Source organism: Mirounga angustirostris, unplaced genomic scaffold (assembly GCF_029215605.1).
Source record: "Mirounga angustirostris isolate CCGP_5_RB_7025 unplaced genomic scaffold, mMirAng1.0.hap1 SCAF_14, whole genome shotgun sequence".
NCBI classification, from domain to species: domain Eukaryota; kingdom Metazoa; phylum Chordata; class Mammalia; order Carnivora; family Phocidae; genus Mirounga; species Mirounga angustirostris.
In genome coordinates, this window is record NW_026991722.1 from 80,007,012 (window position 1) to 80,030,954 (window position 23,943).

Below are 23,943 nucleotides of genomic sequence, written 5' to 3' on the forward strand. Positions count from 1 at the left end.
TTGAGCCCTGCCCCTGGAAATTTGGGGTAACACAACTGGGGGCATTTTTTTTAAACTCCACAGATAGTCTTGATGTATAACACAGGACAAGAGTCACCATAGTGGCAAAGAATCAATATTTGAGCCATTGAAAAATTAAAAGCCAGGTTGTATTTAATCAAAAACGGCGTTTTTCCTCACATTTGAAGCCAGGTTAATACTTTAATGTCTTGGGTTTCTGTAGCATTATTGGCCAGTCTCACATTGCTTGGGCTATAAAAATAATGGACTAAACATTGTGGTCCTACTGATGTTTTTAGTGTGACCAGGTTTCTCTATGTTAATATTTCCAGTGTCTTCAACCTCTTTCCTTCATTCTTGGAATTTCTTTGTTTCTGAAATGTCTCCTTGTCTGCCTCCATGTTTTTAAAACCATATAAATCAGAATTGGTTCATGTGGCCTAGAACTTTTCAGATGGCCGTGTGCTTCAGAACGGCCTAGGTGGAAGTCTGATAGCCCCCTTTAGAGGATAAGGTACTTCTCTGCATACTTGCAGCAGGTGGTACTGTTTACTTCTATTTACGAGCTGTGGGCAGGGCCCAGTGGGAGTGCTCCAGCCCCACTATGAGCGTGTGCGTGCTTATTGGGCTAGCACTTCTGTCCAGCGTGTGGCTCTACATCCCTGCCAAATCCTGGGTACCTGTAGAAGAATGACATTTTCAACCACAGGGCCAAACGTGCTCCTAACTCTCAATCTTTTATAAGGTGTTTCCCAAGTGATCTGTTACTAATAACAAAGTGAAGTTTATGAGTGACTTATTTAACTTTGAATCTAGTTTGTTCTGTCTCTTGGTTTAATAATGTCACTCCAACGTCATTCTACCTCCTTGAGTGGAGGAAAGGGAAGGAGGTTAGCTAGACTCCTGTCTCCAGAGTTGTGCATCAGAGCCTTTGGGAATGTGTTGGATATAGACCTGTCCTGCATCACATCTACTTCGGGAAATCAGGTTGGATTTTTCATGAAACGGACACTGGGATGGAGCTTTGCCTGCAGGTGGTTTAGCAGGTTGGCCTTCCTGAGAAGCCCTGAATTGAGGCAAGGGGGACAAGCCTTTATACCTAGGTATTGACTAGTCACTGGATGCAGGCTGCCCTCCAGTAGGGGATGTAACCTTGGACGAGGCAGCTTGTTTGACCAAGGGTAGTGCCTAGGAAGTGCTTGACAGCTGAGCCAGTGAGCCAAGAGTAGGCAGCATCTGAGCATTTGGGATGATGAGTGTCGTGGATCCAAAAGGGGGAATCTGAGTGAGCCACTGCAGCATCTACTATAAGAACCAGTGATCAGATGTCTTGCCAAAGAGATTCCAAGTGTGCAACATGAAACTTTAGCCTTTGGTTTCCTGACCTTGTGGGTCTACAGAGATGTGGACCTTCCTTTATCACATTGGTTTCTTTTTTTCCCTGCCATCCCCCAACCACTGGTAGCAACAGGGAGTCTGGAACTTGATTTGTAATTCTAAGGGCATAATGATTTAAAAGTTTGGCTTTGGGGCGCCTGGGTGGCTCAGTCCTTAAGCATCTGCCTTTGGCTCAGGTCATGATCCCAGGGTCCTGGGATCAAGCCCCGCATCAGGCTCCCTGCTCGGTGGGAAGCCTGCTTCTCCCTCTCCCACTCCCCCTGCTTGTGTTTCCTCTCTCACTGTCAAATAAATAAAGCTTGGCTTTGTAATGTTGGTGTTTACATAATTCAGTGCTTTGAAACAGTTGTTGTCCCCCAGAACTTAAAAATTCTCAAGACCCATCACAACTGGTACACGAACAGCGTGACCAGTATGGCATTTCAGATCCTTTGTTGGTGTGGGGGCCATAACACCCCTGACTGGTCATTTGCACCCTGGTGGCTGCCTCCTTTTCCTCCACTGTACACTAGAGCAAATCCTTCTCTAGTTGTTACCATGGTATAGCGTCTTAAAATTGCTGATTCTCTTTGAAAAGTTCTCTCGAAAAAGACCTATGGTGTGGACACTCCCATTGTTCAGACTCCTTAGTGACTTTGCATCTCCTCCCTGCTGTCGCCAGCAATCCTCTGCTTGTGGTAGGACAGGGGGAGACAAAACTTTCTGTGTAAACAAGCTGGTAGAGGAGTCCCCTGGAATGTGGATCTAATCCACAAATGCTTATTGAAGGGGGGAAAAAAAAGGGAGCCAAAGTGCCACTCCAGGAACGAATATAGCTGTATCAATCTGTTACTGTGTGCTTTGCCCTGGTACTTGCCCCATGCCCTTTCCGTGTATTATTTCATTTTATTCTTGTAACTACCCTATGAGTAGGTACGCTCTCTCTTTTACAGATGAGGAAGCTGAGACCTGGAGGTATTTAGCCTGGTCACATGGCGAGTCAAGTGGCAGAACCAAGATTATCCATTTGAATCTTTGTTCTGAACCTCCATCCCAGAGGTTGGGGGGGTTGGGATCAAAAAGGCCAGTGGCAGGGCTGTGGTTCTGCCGGGGTAGAGGTACTGGGGTAGAGAGGCACTATGCTCCAGGATGAGAATAGAGAATCGGCCATCTGAATGGGCAAAGGAGGGAAGGCTCCTGCCACCGCAAGTGTGACTTTTCTACACCAGAATGACTAAAAATAAAGGTGCTATCTCCTGTTTCGTTACAATAGTGTCCTGTCCAGAAACCAGGTGATAGTTCTAATCAGCTGGGGGCTGATTGAAGAAAGCAGTGCCTGGTGTCTCTAACAGTGTAAAAGCTGGATCTGCGTTCACTTTGCATGAGTGCAGGCTTTTCTTTGCTTTCATTCTACTTGTATGAGGATAAGGAACGTTATTCTCTTGTTTCTCTACCAAGCAGGTAAAGTAGGCTGCTTCACCTCACCATAGTCAATCCAAAAGAGAAAGCAGAAGGAAGTCCACGGGTCACAAACGATAGTCTGGTTTTGTGTGTGGCTTTCCTCAGCTGGTGGTGGGTGACACCCCTCTCCCCCGCCTCGGTTGTGTTGAGTCGTCTCAGGTTATATCTGGGCCAAGTGAGAAAGTGCTGCCTCTTTTCCTCCATGAGTGAAGCCAATTAATTGTAAGAGGGGACCCAGCCATTAGACTAAGACTTTCCATTATTTTCCATTATTTTTTTGGGCAGGGACCCCTTTGCCTTCTGATTACACTTGCAGATTTTTTTTTTTGTTTTTTCTCTCCCCGCCCCCCGTATGGCCAACATTTCTTTGCCGATTTAACATTCTGTACTGTCTTTGCCCACAGAGAACTGTCAACTCTTGCTCTTTTTCCCTCCAGAGATCCTTTTTGGCTCTCATACTTAGCCTTGCACTGTTTTCGTGAAGTTGAATACATTTCCTTCTTATGCCTTGCATTATCATTTAGCTCTGAGACTCCTAGATGAATGGAAACATGATTTCACAAAATTCTTTACCCTGGAACTTGGTAGGGGCTAAATCAGTGCTCACACTCCCTTAAAAATGCTGAGTCTATTTTCAATTTTCAGACTGCAGCCTTGTGGTATAGGACTATTGTATTTGAGTGGTGACTTAATAATTTGCTTGCAACCTGTAAGTCACTGATGTCAGCCAAAGCTTATTAAAAATGAATTTTATTTAAGGAAGTTCCATTGAGACAAACAGCCCGCTTTCCCTAGCTTTGCAGAAATACATGCAAAAGGGAGCTTTAGCAGGTGGATTTGGGAACAGGCAGAGGGGCACGTATACACACTTGGCTTTCTTTCTGCTTCACACTCCTATTTCTTTGTGCAACCAGGATCGTCATGACAGCCTTATCTCTCAAATAAAGCCCGTTACCTCATCCCTAATTGCTTATCCGAAGGCAGGCGAGCTCTAATTTCTCCACATTAATAAATGACACCGAAGAAGAACAGCTTTGTTTGCACTGGCTCACTCAGGTTAACCAGTGTAGGCCCCTGAGTGCATTAGGAAACCATGTGTTTCTCCAGTGGCCAAGGGGAGGTGGTGCTCACCTCCTTTAAGAGCAGCATTTCGTTTGTTTACTTCTTGTTCATCTTCATAGCCCTGTTCTTTTCCTGATGAAACCACTTTAGTGACCTAGGCCAGCATTTTCTCTGGCTGTGGGGGCTCACTGCCCTCCCAAGTCGGGTATAGTAGGAGTTGTCCTGGGGGGACCAGTGGCCCCTCTGATTTCAAGGCTCCCTTTCTTGGCTGCCCACCACTCAACTTTCCTTAGAGGCCACGAGACTTTCTACAACCTTTGCACTGATTCCTGTGGCATACCCCAGATTGTGAGTTGGCACCCTTGCTTCTCCTTTTGAAGCCTTATGGGAAGTGGTCTTGTGGATTTTCTGAGTGAATGTGAGGAGGGTGGGCTTGTGGCAGTGAGAATTCAGTGGCTCTCAGGTCTGGTGGCTGCCCCATGGGGTAGTGAGAATGTGTTCCTCCCCCAGGGACAACAGCACCTCTGTCCTTCCCACCGAAGAATATCTCTTGCTGTATAAAAGACCGTTTTCATACCTCTGAATTGTGAACTTATTTCCCTTTCCTTTTTCTCTTCAGAATGAAATGGATGATGTGCCCTTCTTTGATATCCAACTGCCTTATGAACTGGCAATCAATATATTTCAGTATCTGGACAGGAAAGAACTAGGAAGGTGCGCACAGGTAAGCGATTATTAAACTAACGTTCAAGATTTCCTTCTGCTTGTAATGCAAGCCTAGGCAGCTCTTGGGTAACAGAGATTTACTTATCAGAATTGCAACCTTTAAAGAATTAATGAAGTGGATAGCAACTTTCCTTGAGGGAACGCAACCTTGAACTGGAAGGATTGGGTTCCTTATCACTGCTTGGTGTTTATCTTTTTGTGGCCATCTGTTCAAGAGCTCTGTTCTTCCTGCAGTCTGAGTTATGGTCGACCTGTGGCTGACAACTCTGCTGGCCTTTATAGAGCTAGCCTGAGCTGTTAATGTTCTCACCATTAATGCAAAAATGCCAGCCCTTGGTTAAATCAAGCCAATTGTTAGGTGGAGAGCTGAAGGTCAGCCGGGGGACAAAACAGTGACATCATGTATTAGGCATATCGTCCAAATGACCCTTTAAACACTAGAATTCCACTCCGTGAGGTGTGAGACCTGTGAGAACAGAGACCCCCTGAGGGAAGTGCAGATCTGTGTCCCCCATCTCCTGCTTGTTCTGAGGCATATGCCCATGGGGCGGCATGGTGGCACTTACTGTCCAGGCCACACTTGACTGTGTACATGAATCACAGGAGATCTTGATAAAATGCAAATTTGGACTCAGGAGGTCTGGGGTAGGGCCTGATATTCTGCATTTCTAACCAGGTAATACCCTTGTGGCTTTGACCGCACTTTGAGAGGCAAATTAAATTAGGTCTCTTGTTCACTTCTTTTTAGTGAAGAGTGTAATGGATGAAGTGTATAATTTCTCGTAAGTTGAATGTATGATTGCTGACCATTTGGCTTTCGTGGACAACTGTATTCCCCAGAAGACCCTAGAGTATTCATTGTCTCCAACTCCAAGACTTAATTTGTCTAGTGGCTACCATTTCCTATCCCTGGATTCTAGACTGCATTTTACACATGTGTCTACACCCTTAAAGGAAAGGGATAGGTAAAATGGAGTGGTACCAGAACTGTATACTAAAATTCCGGGGGTGCCTGGCTAGCTCAGTCAGAGGAGCATGCAACTCTTGATCTTGGGGTTGCGAGTTTGAGCCCCAGGTTGGGTGTAGAGATTACTAAAAAAGTAAACTTAATAAAAAATTTTTAAAAATAAAAAATTTTTTAAAATGTGAAGTTAAAAACATTAAGGCAGTTTGAGAGGTGCAAACTGTAGCCAAATTTAGACTCTAGAGCTTGCTACCTCTGGTAGTTCAATGAAGTCACACAAAATACAGGACAATTTTCTTTCTTTCTTTTTTTTTTTTTTTAAGATTTTATTTATTCATGAGAGACAGAGAGAAGCAGGCTCCCAAGGAGCAGGGAGCCCGATGCGGGACTCGATCCCAGGACCCTGGGATCATGACCTGAGCCAAAGGCAGACGCTTAACCATCTGAGCCACCCAGGCGCCCCAAAATACAGGACAATTTAAAAAGTTGCTGGTTTTACACTATATGAAGCAGTTTGCTTAATCAAAATTTTCTACCTAGATATGAATTTGAAAAAGTTTTCAGTATTCTTGATTGCCACAATATTAAGTGGGGGTGTTGGCAGATATTTTTTGATGCAGAGTCTGGAATCTTTAGGAAATGATGGAAAAAATTATTCCAGGGCTAAAATTGACTGAATAAAAATGTACTGAAATGTAAACCGTGCTCAGAGCCTATCAGTTGCATTAAGCAAGAGTACCTATATTGTCGTCGTCTTTCCGTTGGAAATTGGATTTGTTCTATTCTAACTTTACACTTTGGCCCTGTTCCCAAGAGTCGAAAACAAGGGTGTAGCTAAATGAGTCCAACTCCTGGATTTCAGCCTGATGCTGTTAGCCGAAGTCTTGGAACAGGGTCTCAGAGCTAGCTGCTTTCCACAAAGTCAGCATTAGATGATAAAATCTTCATTCTTGATAGGGAGCTGCTGTTTAAGGAATCCTTTCTTTTAACACTGCTTTTTGCTCTCCTGCTTTGTAGAGGGCCATGTGGCTTTCACATCTGCTGCTGGTTTTCTCATCCAAAGAGTTTATCAGTGAAAGATAGGATCTAGTGGAAGAAGAGATCCCCTTTTGGTACACGGGGGCTGCATTTCAGCATAGATTGGTTATGCTGGTGAGATGATTCTGCAGGTGTGAAGTTTAATTTGCAACACAGTGGTCCAGTTGTCCACCAGAATTCTTCCCTCTTTGGCCAGTTGGATTTATTTGTTTCGTTTTTCATTTCCACCTAATTTTTAGAGCACACATATACGCATAAAAAATATTCTTAACCAGAACCCCTAAGGTGGCTCTGGTCTATGAAGCCAGGATTTTATTTAATAATGTCATGAGGATGACAATGGATGGCCGGTAATAATTAGAATTGGCTTTGTTTTGGCTTTTTATTTTTGTTTTCTTTTTTTTTTTTTCAAGCATTAAAATACAACCACAGGGGCGCCTGGGTGGCTCAGTCGTTAGGCTTCTGCCTTCGGCTCAGGTCATGATCCCAGGGTCCTGGGACCGAGCCCTGCATCGGGCTCCCTGTTCAGCGGGAAGCCTGCTTCTCCCTCTCCCACTCCCCCGGCTTGTGTTCCTGCTCTCGCTATCTCACTCTCTCTCTCTGAAATAAATAAAATCTTAAAAAAAAAAAAAAAAACCCACAAAGTAATAAACATAAGTAGCATTTTCATTTGTTTCTTGCGGTGTTTTTATTATTGAAACCAGGGAAAAAGTCCTTCTGTTGAGTGGAATGTCCTGCTGCTTTTGGATGTGATTTTAGAGGGGGCTCACTCTGTCTGTCCCCCTCTCTCTCTCTCTCTCTCTCTCCTCTCTTAATCAAGCCGCCTTAGGATTTCAGTGAAATTGGGCCAGTTATAGAGGAATTGGCACCATGAACTATATGTGTGCCCTTGGAGAAAACCTGTTTCCTTAGATCTTTATGCCAAATTGGTAACTGACAGTAAGGAACCCGGATTGGGAAGGACTTCTTGAGATTTAATTGTGCCACAAAGTATGCTGGAGAAGTGATTTTGCTCTGACTTTGTCTCTTTTCTGCATCCCCTCATTTTCTGCTTTGTAGGTTTTAAGCTTTCAGGACTAAAGTCCCACTACATTTGTTTGTGATCCTTGTGTACTTCTGATGCTGACCTTTCTAGCTCCTTGCTATCAATAGTTGTCTCTTGCGGGATTTAGTGTCCCTGTGGGAGTGTTTCATGCTGAAATGTCTCGAAAACAGTGTAGCTTTTAGTAAGCAAAGTTATGCGTTGGGCGATTCATCGAACAGCTTTATCTTGCTCCTATTATATAATTTTATGGTTTTGTGTGTGCGCCCACAGGGTTCCTGGCACTCTAAAAACAATGTTCTAAAATGGATAACAATTACAAATTGTTGAATTGAAAATTACAATTTTTTTTTTTAATGGGAAGAGTAAGCTGTTATAATAGGAATTGTAATTCTGAGAAGTAATGGTTTTAGGATTTACTAACATTCATTTTTAAAACTTTTGAAATAATTACAAATTCATGGGTAGTTGCAAAAGATAGTCTGGAGAGGCCCTGTGTTCTCTTCCCCCGGTTTCCTTCATTGACAATATCTTGCCTACAGAGTAATATCAAAGCCAAGAAACTGACATTAGTACAGTCCATAGAGCTTAACTCCGATTTCGTCAGTTTTACGTACTTATTTGTGAGTGTATTTAGTTCTATGCAGTTTTATCACAGGTGTGGATTTGTGTGACCACACAGTTAAGGTACACAACATTCATCACAAGGATCTTTTGTGCTACCTCTTATGGGCCGGCCACCTCTACCTCCCTCCCCATCCCTAGCCCCTCACAACCACCATTCTGTTTTCATCTCTATAATTTTGTCTTTTTTTAATTTTCATTTTTATCACAGTTTATGTGTATTTCCTAAAGTATAATTTTAGAAATCTAGCTGCATAGATAACAATGTCACATTCTTCAAGTAAGAAGTAGAAAAATGTGAATAAAGGAAGCAGTAAAGAAAGAAAGGGTAGGGATGGAGGTTAAAAACTTAAGATGTATGATAAAATTGGCAAGCAAGAAGTAGGTGTTACTGAAATCTGGAACTAAAGCCCGCTATATTAGATTATGATATTTTTTGTTTTTAAGTAGGCTCCATGTATGTAGAGCCCAGTGCAAGGCTTGAACTCAGGACCCTGAACTCAAGACCTGAGCTTAAGTCAAGAATCAGAGGCTTAATCAACTGAGCCACCCAGGCACCTCAATATTTCAAGTTTTTAAGTAGGCTCTACATCCAGCATGGAGTACAAACTCACAACCCTGAGATCAAGAGTCGCTTGCTCTACCCACTGAGCCAGCTGGGTGCCCCTGATATTTCAGGTTTTAAGGAAAATGTGATCTTATGATCTTCCCAGATAACCATATAGGAGCAACTAAAATCTGAGGTTTTATTTAGCTAAAGATTTTCATGAAGTCTTTAGAGTTGGGAATCTCCAGCCAAGTGCTGCTGGATTGATTTTTTTTTTTTTTTTTTTCCAAATTTAGAAATATTTATTAGGTATTTGTTTTTTGTTTTTGGGGTTTTTTTTGTTGTTGTTTGTTTGTTTTCTTTCTTTCTTATAACAGACCTAACTCTGAAAACCTGTAACTATTGGCAGGGTTCCTTTTGTTCTTCACTTTTGCCTTTGTCACCTGACTCTGTCTCCAAGGGAAACACATGCCTGCCCAGGACTCAGGCACCCTCAGGGGTTTCCTTTTAATTCACCAGGTTGTCGTGGCTGCCTCCTTTAAGGGGGGGTGACGCCTGGGTGGCACAGTCGGTTAAGCATCCGACTCTTGTTTCGGCTCAGGTCATGATCTCAGGATCATGAGATTGAGCCCCACATTGGGCTCTGCACTCGGTGGGGAGTCTGCTTGAGATTCTCTCTCCCTCTGTCCGTGGGAGGGGCATGTGCTCATGTTCTTGCACTTGCTCATGTGCTCTCTCAAATAAATCTTTTTAAACTTAATGGGGTGACAGAAAAGCAGCCACTCTGGGAGGAAAGATGGGGAGCTAGGTGAAAGAAGAATGGCAGAGCGTCGATAATTATTTGAACTGAGTCCTGGGGACTTGAGGTTCTTTACAATGCTCACTTCATTTTTTGTGTGTTTGAGGTTGTCTATAATTAAAAAGTTTACAAGAAGAAAAAAAGCAAGAGCTAGTATTTAATAAGAAAGTCCGAGCCTCTTGAGGGCAGTACATGCAAGAAGCTGACCAGTGAAAATGAAAGCAATGCAGTTTTTTTCAGTGTTGAACTTTTAAAAGTTGGACTTCTTCATCTCATTCAGTTATTCACAGGGCCTACTATGTGTCATGTAATACTCTGGACAGTGCAGCAGAGAACAGAACATAAAAAAAAAAAACAAAAAAAACCCTCACCGCTCAGAGCTTACTTTCTATGCAAAAAACACCCAGTTAAGTATACTGTGTTCCAGATGGTAGAAAGTGCTATGGAGAAAATACAAGCCCACAGAGGTAATATGGCCAGGGAAGACCTCACAGAGAGGGTGACCTTTGGGCAAAGACCTGAAGGAGGGAAGAATGAAGCTGTGCAGGTCTCTGGCAGAGAGGCCTAGAGGTGGAGCACACCTGTTATGCTTGAGGAATAGCAGGGAGGTCAGAGTGCCTAGGATATGGTAGATGGAATAATGCCCCTTCCCCAAGATGTCCACGTCTTGGTCCTCAGAACCTGTGAATATGTTACCTCTTACGGTAATGGGCCTTTGCAGATGTGAGGAAGTTAAGGATTTTGAGGTGGAGTGGTTATCTTGGGTGATCCAGGTGGGCTCAGTGTAATTACAAAGCTCCTTATGAGAGGGAGGCTGGAGGTCAAAGGTAAGTGCTGTGTTGCTGGCTTTGAAAATGGAGGAAGTGGCCACAAAGCCGAGGAATGTAAGCCGGCCTCCAGAAGCTGGAAAAGAGAAGAAAACAGATTTTTTCCCTGAAGCCTCCAGAAGGAATGTAGCCCTGCCACCTATACTTTGATTTTTAGACTTGTGGTCTCCAGAACCATAAGAGAATACATTTATACTGTTCTTAGTGACTAAGTTTGTGCTAATTTGTTAGAGCATCAATAGGAAACCAATACGGGTGAGGGTATAATGAGAAGATGGGGATAAAAGGAAGAAGAAATAGTTAAAATGTGAAAAGGCACTTAAATCCATTAAAAGAACTTGAACTTTTATTCTGAGAAGAATAAAGAAGAAGCCATTCAAGTGTTTTGAGTAGAGAAGTGACAAGGTCTGACTTAGAGGGATCATTTTGGCTGCTATGTGGAGACTAGAGCGAAGCGGGGGGACAAGGATGCAGCAGGGAGACCAGTGAAAAAGCTACTGAACTAACCCAGACAAGAGAAGATGGTGGCTTGAAGTGCGTTGAACCAGTAGAAGTGGGTAGAGTCAGGACTGCTGATGGGCTAGGTGTAGGGAGAGCAAGGGGAGTCAACAGGGACTCCAGGGTATTTGGCCTGGACAACTGGGCGGATGAGATTGTTGTTACTGACAAGGGGAAGACTGTGAGATGAGAAAGTTTGAGGGGAAGATCAGTAGTGGGACGTGAGGCTAGAGATATGAATTTGGGAGCTGGCAGCACATCGTTGGTATGTACGTATTTTTAAAAGACTTCTTTCTGACGAGAGCAGGAGGAGGAGAGGGGGGGAGAGAGCGAATCTCAAGTAGACTCCTCACTGAGCACGGATCCTGATGTGGGGCTTGATCTCACGACGCTGAGATCATGACCTGAGCTGAAATCAAGAGCCAAGAACTGGACACTTCTTAACTGATTGAGCCACCCAGGTGCCCCACCCACATCATTGGTATTTAAAGCCAGGGAACTGGATGAGGTCATTAGGGAAGTGAGAGTAGATGGAAGGGGATTTAGGGATTGAGCCCTGCCATGTGCCAAGATGAAGAGTTGGAGAAGGTGTTCCCTGTGATGTGGGAAGAAACCTGGAACCAAGGGATAACCTTTTCAAGGAGGAGAAAATGATCAGAGGTATTAAGTGTCATCGTTAGTCAAATAGGACTGAGAAATGACCGTTGGGTTTAGCAACTTGGAGTTCACTGGTGACCTTGACCAGAATCCATGGCACAGTGAGGGGCGAAAGTGAGCAGGTTCATGAGTGAATGGGGAGAAAGGCAATAAGGAAATTGAGATAAGGAGTGTATGTGGAACTGTCTGTACATGGTATGTCCTCTCCAAATAGACTTGATTTGTGAACATGTTACTAGAACAATGATGTGTTTCCCCCTGTTGTGGGCCTCACTGGTAACCCTAATCCAGGCAGAGTTAATAAAGCTAGTTTTTGAGCCAAGAGCTTTTTTTTTTTTTTTTTTTTTTTTAATGCTGCAATTCACAGTGGTGCTATAAAGCAAAATGCTGGAGACACTTTTATTAGCAAATTCTCACAGCTGAGGCTCGCTCAGTGGGGCTTTTACTGGGCAGGGCCATTCCAATCCTAGTGTATTAAAGACCATTAGACCTTTGGAAAATGCAGGCTTGTAAATTCGCTAGATTTAATATAATGTAAGAAATCAAAACTCTTAGCTTTCCTTTTGGTGAGACTCTTTAAAATTGTGAAAGTTTATCTAGGTCTTGTTTGTTTTGGTTTCTTTTTTTTTCCAAGATTAAAAGACATTCTTAGAGCCTGTCACTTTTGTGCCCCTTTAAAAAGAAGGGGAGAGAAAAGGCACCCTCCCTTTACAGTTTGCCAAAGAAATTGTTGGCACATTTCTGCGTTTAATACCTAATTGTAGGTACAGTCCTGATCCCTTTTTGGAAGTAATTCTCACCTCTAGCTTTCATAAATTCCTCAAAGAGATTGTTTGTTATCCAGGGTTTTAACTTTATCCTGAATATTACTTTCCACAGAATAAGCCCAGTGATCTAGGGGTTAGCAGTGGGAATGATGCACCGAAACATCAACTTTTTGTTCTCCATTTTTCATCCCATAACCCTGTTATACAAGTTTCAGATCATGTTATTTAAAGTGACTTGGCATTTTCTTTGAAGCTGATAGAAAATTCTGTTTTCTGCTTCCAGTGTTCTCAAGGTCTGATATATTTGGGACTCCTTGAAAGTCTCACTGAAAAGTGCCTCCGTTTTAAAGTGGCTGAGAACTGTATGGTTTAGTAGATCTCATGAAAACTCATCCAGAATGTTTAATTGGGATTTTCTAGTTTGTAGTCACTGAGCCTTGGATTTGGATTTTCTTAAAATGCTGCTGCTGATTGAATGGCTCCATCTACTAAAAAGCAGCCTTGTAGCTAATTTTTGGACTCCCAAATTAAAGCTATTGCCCTGTACTTGGGGTGGGGCTTGGGATCCAACCTGTAGCTTCCCCACCCTGAGGGAGAGGTGTCATGCACAAGGTATCTGGCAGGTAGATGAGAATTTCTGGTCTTCGTGTCCAACACATACCTTCATCAGTTCACCAGTAGGCCATATTGATGTTCTCTCAAGTGTCTTCTGCAGAGTACTAGGCTTTTGAGACAGTCCTCGCAAGAAGCGTTCAGGAGCCAAATAAGTTTGGGGAATGGAGCATCTCCTATCCTTCTGAGAGATCTACAACACATGTCCGTCTATAAAAAGCTCTCAGAAGTTCTTAAGCAAATAACCCTGCTTGGTTTTGTTTAAACTAGTGTTCCCCAAACTCATTTGACCATGCAATCCTTTTTTTTAAGATAACTTACTAACCCCCTGAGGAGCTGCTGTTCTGAGCATGCTTTGGGAAGTGCCGGTCTATGTAATAATGCCTACCCATTATATGATCTCTTAGCTACTCTGAGTCTTTCATCCAGTTACATTTCATAGTTTTTACAGAATTTTACATTTCATAATTCTTACCAAAAAGGCTTATGGTATCCCAAGATCAGAGTGAGCTGCCCTGGGTTTAGTGAGCACTTTCTGCCCTTGAGACCCCATTAGGGTCTCTGTATGTTAGCCCTTCACTTCTCCTTTAATCCTGAATTCCAGAGGTTTGGTAGGGAGGTACTCTACCCTGGAACTATTTGAGTTGTGGCCTGGCTCCATCACAGCTGATGTTGGTCTGTCCCTGTCTGCTCTTCATGATTGCCTAGTTCTCAGCTGGCACGGACAGATGGACAGACACCAGTCATGTCCCGGGCAGGCTCAGCTGTGGCCCAAACATGCCAAAAATAAAACTGTGGTGTTCTGTCTAGTCAAAACCGGAGCTCCAGTGTTACTGAGTCGTTATCCCATTCTTTATTGCCTGACCACTTGTGATCAGATGAGGGTTTGTTTCCCTGACGCCCTTATGGCTAAGATGGAGAAGTGTGGGATAACAGTGTGGTTAAGTGGATTTGTAACTGATGCTGTGGCCATGCCTAGGGTGGGCTGCTTAATGGATCCATGTCCGCTGAATGGGGGTGGTGGTGCGGGGAGGACTCTAGTGGTTTGCCATGGGCTCTGTCCTCAGCCCCATCCGGGTTAACTTTTTTTTTTTAATTAAGACGCAAAGGCCCACAGACCGTATTTTGCAGATGACTTCTGTATGGGAAAAGTAGCTAATGCAACAGATGACAGAATTGGGGTTCAAAGATCTAAAATGATGTGGGGGTGGGTGCAGTGAGCTGGGGTTTAAAATGGGACTTAAAATCAGATAAAAAAAAAACTAACAGTGAAAGTAAGAAGTGGGGACTTTTTTATTTAATTGCAGTTTGTGTTTTAAAAAACTCTAAAGAATGGGGGCACCTGGGTAGCTCAGTCACTTTTTTGGCTCAGGTTCTGATCTCACAGTTTTGAGATCAAGCCCTGTGTGGGGCTCCATGCCCAGCATGGAACCTGCTTAAGATTCTCTCTCTGCCCATCCTTTCCTCTCTCTCTCTCCTCCCCTCCCCCCTCTTAAAACAACTCTGAAGAATGGTGGAGACCAAATTCAGGTTACCCTTGCGGCAGGGGAGAGGGTACAGACACAGATGCACAGGAGTTCAGACTTACTAGTAATATCTTATTGAATGGGGTGACAAGTCCATGCATGTTTGTAATATTTCTTTTTGTTCGACTTAAACGTTTAATAGACTCCAAAAGCTTTGGTGGACTATTAGTTTAGTAGCCATGATGGGATCTTTACAACAAATGAAGCAGCAGATTAGTGTCTGATAAAATTCTTCTGTTCATGGCACTTGAGAGCCCACATTTGGGGTGGTGTTTTGTCCTGAGTATCACATTTGAAGAGGTATGCTGTATATGCACAACTATTAGGTTCAGAGATAAGGGGTATGGGAACTAGTCTAGTCCTACGACAGTTGGTTGAGGGAAATGGGTGATATTTAGGCCCATGAATTGACTAAGGAGAATTAGGATGGTGTCTTTGGCCTCTTGAGAAGCTGTCAGGTGGAAGAAGGAAGAGATTTCTTCAGATAGGCAAAATTAGGGCCATGGGTGGAATCCCTTTCTAACAGCCAGACGGCTTTGTAGTAGATCAGACTGATTTGGAAGGTCCGGTCTCTGCAGAAGCCTCTCACCAACCAGGGCTGCTAGAAGGAGCCCTCCTGTGGTGAGGAGCTACTCCTGGTTGATCTCCAAGACCCCTCTTACTACTTCAGTTTTTCTTTGTTTGTTTTTTTAAGATTTTATTTATTTATTTGACAGAGACACAGCGAGAGAGGGAGCACAAGCAGGGGGAGTGGGAGAGGGAGAAGCAGGCTTCCCGCAGAGCAGGGAGCCCGATATGGGGCTCGATCCCAGGACCCCAGGATCATGATCTGAGCCAAAGGCAGATGCTTAACGACTGAACCACCCAGGCGCCCCAATGATTCACTTTTTTTTTTTTTTAATTTTATTATGTTAGTCACCATACAATACATCATTGGTTTTTGATGTGGTAATCCACGATCCATTGTTTTCGTATAACACCCAGTGCTCCATGCAGTACGTGCCCTCCTTAATACCCATCACCGGGCTAACCAATCCCCCCTCCCCCCTCCCCTCTAAAACCCTGTTTGTTTCTCAGAATCCATAGTCTCTCATGGTTCATCTCTCCCTCCAATTGCCCCCCGCCCATTTTTCCCTCCCTTCTCCTAATGTCCTCCATGCTATTCCTTATGTTCCACAAGTAAGTGAAACCATATGATAATTGACTTTCTCTGCTTGACTTATTTCACTTAGCATAATCTCCTCCAGTCCCATCCATGTTGATGTAAAAGTTGGGTATTCATCCTTTCTGATGGCTGAGTAATATTCCATTGTATATATGGACCACATCTTCTTTATCCATTTCGATGATTCACTTTTTAAGGGTGAGAAAACGACATCCCCAAAGTCCTAGAATTTGGTGTCTTGAGGGACATTTCAGGATGTCTGATTCCTCCACCAGTGAGGAGGAAAGAGGTACAGAGAAGTTTAGTGATTTTTGTCATAATACCGCAGCTAACTAGTTGAAAGACCAGACAATAGAATCCAAGGTTTTTGTTTTTGTTTCACAAGTGTAACTGTTGTTTTATTGTGTGTTTTTATTTTTATTTTTTTAAGATTTTATTAGAGGGTGCACAAGCGAGTGAGAGAGAGCAAGAGTAAATCCCCGCTGAGCAGGGAGCCCAACATGGGGCTCAATCCTAGGGCCCTGGGATCATGACCTGAGCTGAAGGCAGAGGTTTAACCAACTGAGCCACCCAGGTGCCCCTATAGCTGGTTTTCTATTATATCATGCTGCTCCTTAGATAATGTAGGTGATCTTGAAGCATGTTCCTAAAAACTTGATCAAATATATATATATATATATCCCTATCACTTTAGGTCTCCTTGGGGACATCATTACATAAAGGCACTCCACTTTGAACTCTTCAGTACAGTATAGATTTATTTTGAATATAAAGAATTCCCTTACTTTAATTTTAAATTGTTTGGGTTTCTGCTTTGCATGTGGTTTTTGTCCTTCATCCTGGTACTAGGATACCACCTTGATGTTTGTATGTTCAACTGACCCTGCATTCCTGAGACAAACTGCATGTGGTCATGACGTATAACCCTTTTTGTACGTTGCTGGATTCAGTTTTGTGTATATTCATCAGGGATATTGGTTTGTAGTTTTTTTGTGAGGTCTTTGTCTGGTTTGGGTATCAGAAATACCGGTCTCATAGAATAAGTTGGGATGTGTTCCCTCTTCTATTTTTTAGAAGAGTTTGTGAATGATTGGTTATTCATTAATCTTCTTAAACATACGGTAGAATTCTTTTAAAATGTCTTTTAATTTAGTTTTAACCGTTTTAAAAATTCTTTTTAAACATTTAGAATTCACCAGTGATGTCATCTAGGTCTGGGCTTTGTGCAAAGATTTGTTTTGTTATCACTAATGTAACCTCTTATTATAGAGTTATTTAGATTTTGTTTCCTCATAAGTTAACTTCAGTACTTTGTGTCTTTTTCTAAGCATTTGTCCATTTCATCTAGTTTATCTAAGTTGTTGGCATATAATTGTTCATAGTATTCCTTTATAACACTTTTTATTTTTGTGGTTGATAATTATGGCCCCTCTCCTTCTTGATTTTAGTAATTTGAGTCTTTTCCCCCACTCGCACCCTCCTCTTGGGTCAATCTAGCTGAAGGTTTGTCGATTTTGGTCATTTTTTTAAATAACCAGCTTTTATTTGCTTCGTTTTCTCTTTTTATTTCACTCATTTCTGTTGTAATTTTTCTTCTTGCTTTGGGTTTAGTTTTCTTTTTCTAATTTAAGTTGGAAGAATAGGTTATGGATTTTAGATTTTTTAAAATATAGGAGTTTATAACTGTATACTTCCCTCTAAGTACTGCTTTCACTGGGCCTCATAGGTTTTGTATGTTCCATTTTCATTTTCACTCCTTGAAGAATGTTTTCTAGTTTCTTCAACTTCTTTGACCCATTGGTGGTTTAGCATGCTAACATTTGTTAGTGTGTTATTTAATTTCCACACATTTGTGAATTTCCCAAATTTCTTTCTGTTACCAATTTCTGATTTCACTTCATTGTGGTCAGAGAACATATTTTGTATAATTTTTTTGGTTCTTTTGAACTTAGATTTTATAGCCTAGTATATGGTCTATCCTGGAGAATCCTCCATTGCACGTGAGAATACTCAAATTACTGAGTAAAATGTTCTATGGATGTCTCTTATGTCTAGTTGTTGTATAGTGTTGTTCAAGTCTTATATTTCTTTGTTGATATTCTACTTTTCTATCCATTACTGAAACTGGGTATTGGAGTCTCCCAGCATTGTTGAATTGTCCATTTCTTCCTTCAGTTTTATCACTTTTTGCTTCTTGTATTTGGGGCCTCTGTTTTTAGGTATACATGTTTACAATTGTTAGGTCTTTGTGATAGATTGGCCCTCATTATAAAAATATCCTTTGTCTCTGGTAACCATTTTTTTTCCTAAAATTTAAGTGATATTAGTATATGCACTCCAGCTCTCTTTCAGATATTGTTTGCATGGTATATTTTTTTCCATCCTTTTAATCTATTTGTGCATGTGAATCTAAAGTATGTATGTCTCACGGGGCACCTGGGTGGTGCATTTGGTTGAGCAGATCTGACTCTTGGTTTTGGTTGGGGTCGTGACAATGAGCTCAGCACTGGGCTCTGGGCTCAGTGCTGAAGTCTGCTTAAGACTCTCTCTCTGCCTGCCCCCCCACCCCCCAAGGCTCTTTCACTCTCACTCAAAGTAAATGAACCTTGGGGCACCCCTGGTGGCTTAGTCACTTAAGTGTCTGCCTTCAGCTCAGGTCATGATCCCAGGGTCCTGGGATCGAGCCCCACATCAGGCTCCCTGCTTCTCCCTGTGCCCCTCCCCCTGCTTGTGCTCTCTCTTTCAAATAAATAAAAAAATCTTAAAGAAAAATAAAGTAAATGAACCTTTAAGAATAGTGTGTATGTCTCGGGGCACGTGGCTGGCTCAGTCAGCATGCGACTCTTGATCTCAGGGTCATGAGTTTGAGCCCCATGTTGGGTTTAGAGTTTACCTAAAAAAAAAAAAAAAAAAAAAAAAAAAAAAAAAAAAATGTCTCTTGTAGAAAGCCTATCCTTAGACCATGTTAATTTATACTGCCAATCTCTGTCTTTTGACTGGAGTGCTTAGTCCATTTACATTTAATATAATTAGATAAGCATTTATATCTGCCATTTTGCTATTTTCTCTGTCTTAGGTCTTTTTTCTTTATTACTGCCTCCTTTTGTGTTTAAATAGATCTTTTTCCAGGGGCGCCTGGGTGGCTCAGCCGTTAAGCGTCTGCCTTCGGCTCAGGTCATGATCCCAGGGTCCTGGGATCGAGTCCCACATCGGGCTCCCTGCTCCGCGGGAAGCCTGCTTCTCCCTCTCCCACTCCCCTTGCTTGTGTTCCGAACCTCTCTCACTGTGTCTCTCTCTGTCAAATAAATAAAATCTTAAAAATAAATAAATAAATAAATAAATAAATAAATCTTTTTCCAGCATACTATTTTAATTCCTTTGTTTCTTTTAGTATACTTTTTGAAGTTCTTAATGATTGCACAGGGATCACAACTGACATCTTAATCTAGTTTGTATTAATGCCAAACTAATTTTAATAGTATACCAAAACTGCTGCACTAGAACTTCCCTCTCCTTTCTTTGTACTATTTCATATAAATTATGGCTACTGTTATAAACCTATCAACTCAATTTTATACTTTAGGCAGTTTTTTTAATCAGAAGAAAAATGTTGTGAGCAAACATACATTTATGCTGTCACTTACATTTACCCTTGTAATGACCTTTACTGATTTATTTTATTTATGTGGATTGAGTTACTGTCTAGTGTCCTTGTATTTCAGCCTAAAGGACTTCCTTTAGTATTTCTTATAGGACAAGTCTACTAGTGATGAATTATCTTATATTTGTTTATCTTGGAATAATTTAATTTCTCTTATTTTTGAAGGATAGTTTTGCTAGGTATAGAGTTACTGGTTGGCGATCTCTTCCTTTAGCACTTTGAATGTGCCAGCCTACTGCTTTCTGACCTCCCTGGTTTCTTTTCTTTTTTTTTTTTTTTTTTTTAAGATTTTATTTATTTGAGAGCGAGAGAGAGAGAGAGAGAATGAGAGAGAGAGCATGGGGGGGGGAGGGTCAGAGGGAGAAGCAGACTCCCTGCCAAGCAGGGAGCCTGATGTGGGACTCGATCCCGGGACTCCAGGATCATGACCTGAGCCGAAGGCAGTCGCTTAACCAACTGAGCCACCCAGGCACCCTGACCTCCCTGGTTTCTTTCTTATTTATTTATTTATTTATTAAAGATTTTATTTATTTATTTGACAGACCGTGAGAGCAGGAACACAAGCAGGGGGAGTAGGAGAGGGAGAAGCAGCCTTCCTGCTGAGCAGGGAGCCCGATGTTGGACTCAATCCCAGGACCCCGAGATCATGACCTGAGCTGAAGGCAGATGCCTAATGACTGAGCCACCCAGGCGCCCTGGTTTCTGATGAGAAGTACACACAGAGTTTTTTTCTTTTGCTGCTTTCATGATTCTATCCTCGGTTTCAACAGTTTAGGATGTGTCTAGGTGGGAATCTCTTTGAGTTTATCCTTCATGGAGTTTGGTGAACTGCTGTAGTGTGCAGATCAATGTTTTTCATCGTATTTGGGAAGCTTTTAGCCATTATTTCTTTAGATATTCCTTCTACCTCTTTCTCGACTTCTCTATGGGACTCCCATAATGCCTATGTTGGTCCACACAGATGGTATTCCATAGGCCTCTGAGGCTCTGTTAATTTTGTTCATTTTGGGGAAGAGGGGTTTCTGTCGTTGTGGTTTTCCTTTTTTTTTTTTTTTTTTCCCCTTAGACTGGATAATCTTAACCTTAAGTTTGCTGATTCTAATGCTAGCTCAAATCTGAATTTTTTGTTCATTACTCTACTTTTCAACTTTAAAGATTTTATTTATTTGTCAGAGATTGAACACACAGCAGGGGGAGCAGTAGGCAGAGGGAGAAGCAGGCTCCGTGCTTAGCAAGGAGCCCCCTAGGGACTCAATCCCAGGACCCTGGGATCATGACCTGAGCCAAAGGCAGACGCTTAACTGACTGAGCCACCCAGGCATCCCTCTACTCTTCAACTTTAAAACTTCTATTTTTAAAAAAAAATTTTTTCTCTATCAATATTTTGTACTTAATGAAACATAGTGCTCATAACTTTATTTTCCTAAACATGCTTTCCTTTAGTATTTTGAACTTATGTATAATAGCTGATCTAAAGTCTTTGTTTACTAAATCCAAAGTCTGGACTTCTTCAAGGACAGTTTCTGTTGGCCGCTTTTTCTTCTTGTATATGGTTCATATTTTACTGTTTCTTTGCATGTCTCAATATTTCTTGTTAAAAATTGGACTTTTAAAATAATGGGCAGCTCTGGAAATCAGATTCTCTCCCTTCAGGAGGGTTAGTTTGTTATTTTTGTTGTTGCTGCTGTTTATTAGGGACTTTTTAGGGCTGATTCTCTCTCCAGTTGGTGTTTGTCATTTGTGACCACTGAATTCTCTGCTCATTTAGCTTAATGGTTAGCTAGTGATTGGAAAGATTTCCTTAAATATGTTGAAGCCATAAATCTCCCAAGTTTTGCTGAGGTGCTGTCTGTATGTTGGGGCATGCTTTTAGTATGCCAACAGTTCACAACTCTGTTTTAGCCTTCATTTTGTGCTTGTGTAAAGCTTCAGGGTTAGCCAGAGTGAGAGATCAGGGCCTTTTCAGGTCTTGGCATACACACAGTCCTACACATGTACATGGCATTCTTTTTTTTTTTTTTTTTTTAAAGATTTTATTTATTTATTTGACAGAGAGAGACACAGTGAGAGAGGGAACACAAGCAGGGGGAGTGGGAAAGGGAGAAGCAGGCTTTCCGCAGAGCAGGGAGCCCGATGTGGGGCTCAATCCCAGGACCCTGGGATCATGACCTGAGCCAAAGGCAGACGCCTAATGACTGAGCCACCCAGGCGCCCCTGTACATGGCATTCTTGAGTCCCAGAAATACATTGGAACCTCTCAAAGCCCCTTATGGACATTCCATTCCCCAGGTTTTCCTTTTAAGCTTTTGGTCAGCTCTTAGCCCCAGTTGGTATTGTTACCTCAGGCAGCCACAATGTTAAACAGTTCTCCCTTATTGTTTTGGACAAATGCCCTGGAGATAAGACAGAGGAAGCTTTGAGTCAGGTCAGATAAAGACAAGCCTCTAGAACAGGCCTTTCCAGCAAGCTGTCAGACAGGTCAAATGGAAACCGTTCTCTGGGGATGGCACATGTGCGGACCTGTAAAGCCATCTGGCCCTTCCGGTGACTGTTAGACTGCTGGTTTTTACAGCTACCATAGTTGCAAGACTGTTGGTTTTCAAGGCTAGCAAGGTGTTACCTATAGTCCTGGAGGAGGAGGATGGAATTAGTGCAAGTTAAAACAACATGAAGGTTGTTGTTCTTACCAAGACTCGGCCGTTTTTCTTGAATAAATGCTCCTCAGAACGTTGAAATGCTTTACTTAACTGCCAGAGTTCTGAGAAAGTTGATTTTTGACAATTTTTGGCAGTATTCTTGTTGCTTGTATGTGGGAGCAGATTTTTGGAGATCTTTACTCTGCCATCCTGAAAGTTAAGTACCTATCCGTACTTATTCAAATGAGGAACCCTGGTGTAATGGGAGTCTGCGGTGCACATGCTGTGTGCACTCTTGCCTACTTTGCCTCCTGTTCCCTTTCCTTGTCTGTATTCAGTGTCTTGAGGTTGCCCCAAGGGAGTGTTAAGGAGCATAGGTTACTGTAAACCAGTGGTCATGACTTTCACTTTATTAGGAATGAGTCTTGACCTTTAGTTGGGCAGCAAGTATTGAACACTTAATGCCACATTACCAGAATGTGCTGCAGACCCAAGATCATGTTGATCTGCTGGATCATTTTCTCCTCTTGCCAAAGTTGCACTCTAGCCAACTTTGTTCGTTGTCCTGTGAGGAAGTAAATCCATCATCTAAGTTAGGCTTGGAGGACAAAATACTAATAGTGAAAGTGGCCATTTCTTCTGCATACTGTTGGGATTTGAAATTCTGTCCAGACACAACATTAATTTCTCTATATCAGATTTACAGTCCTGGTGAACAGCTTTAGTTTTCTGTTAATTTTTTTTAAATGTATACATACAAAGTCAAAGTTTTTGTATGTGATATAAATTCAAATTTCTCATATGACCAGAAGTGTTGAGTTATGGATATTTATTTTGTTACAGGCTTTTATTTCAGAGACCATCAGTCTCCAGTTGTATAAGAATACAAGTGCCCGTTGGTAAAAAGTAAAGAGATTCTGGTCTGAAGAGCTGTGTCTGATTGTGCAGCTATGTTGCATTTTGCATTTTTTTGCCTTTTATGTATTTGTGTATTTTTTCTTACATGTTCTATAATAATTTAACCAAGTCATCTGAGATGTGATATGAACTGGTAGAACAACAGTTTTGAAATCTTGAAAAATCAAACTGGAAACATTTGCTTGTATTTTTTTTTCACCTCAGAGTGTTTTGTTAATGAGACATTTTATACTGCCATAAACTCAGGGCAATAATAAAGGTGTTGATTGATTTTTGGATGACAAGGGGCTTCTCTAATTGTCGGATTTGACATTTGTGTCACTTCTGTTTTAGGTGAGCAAGACGTGGAAGGTGATTGCAGAAGACGAAGTGCTCTGGTACAGGCTGTGCCAGCAGGAAGGGCACCTTCCCGAGAGCAGCATCTCTGATTATTCTTGCTGGAAGCTCATCTTCCAAGAGTGCCGAGCCAGGGAACACATGTTAAGAACCAACTGGAAGGTAGGCCGTGGCCAATGTCATTACCTGTAGAAGAATAGCCTACAAGGACACAGGAATCCAGGCCCTGGCTTAAATCCGGACTCCCTCCAATTACAGCCTGAGGTTAACTGCCAAAAGCAAAGGGAGGAGTGTGGTGAGAGTCCTGTCCGCTGCTGGCGATTTGTTGCCCATTTTGTTCACCGTTAGAGTATCTGCCCCCATTTTCAACCACACTGCTTGGGAGCATCCTATTCTCTAGGAGAGGAGGGGTGAGATTGGGGTGTCCATCACCTCCCCACTGATGGTTAGGATTTGGAGTAGTGCTCTGTGCAGCCTCCTTTCATTTTGGCCAACGCTGATGGACCAAGAAAGCAAAAGCACCACCTGGATACCAAAGAGGAGCTGAAAATGCTATTTCCAGTAACCATATAAGAGGGAGATTTTAAATGTCTCTAAGTACTGTCTTCTCTCCCCTCACATAACCCACTGGCTTGCTTCCATAGCGTTTATCACTTCAAAATCTCTACAGAAATATTAGATCACAGCTAAGAATTTGCAC

General features: G+C 42.2%; 1 protein-coding gene across 2 annotated transcripts in view; it reads left to right on the forward strand.

Moving 5' to 3' along the window:
• FBXW8 (F-box and WD repeat domain containing 8) overlaps positions 1 to 23,943 on the forward strand; it is a 120,530-nt gene that overhangs the window by 11,097 nt on the left and 85,490 nt on the right. For both annotated transcript variants that reach the window (XM_064578452.1, XM_064578451.1), the window contains exons 2-3: positions 4,520 to 4,624; positions 23,241 to 23,405. In XM_064578452.1, the coding sequence (XP_064434522.1) occupies positions 4,520 to 4,624; positions 23,241 to 23,405 (270 nt within the window). The remainder of the gene's footprint in view (positions 1 to 4,519; positions 4,625 to 23,240; positions 23,406 to 23,943) is intronic.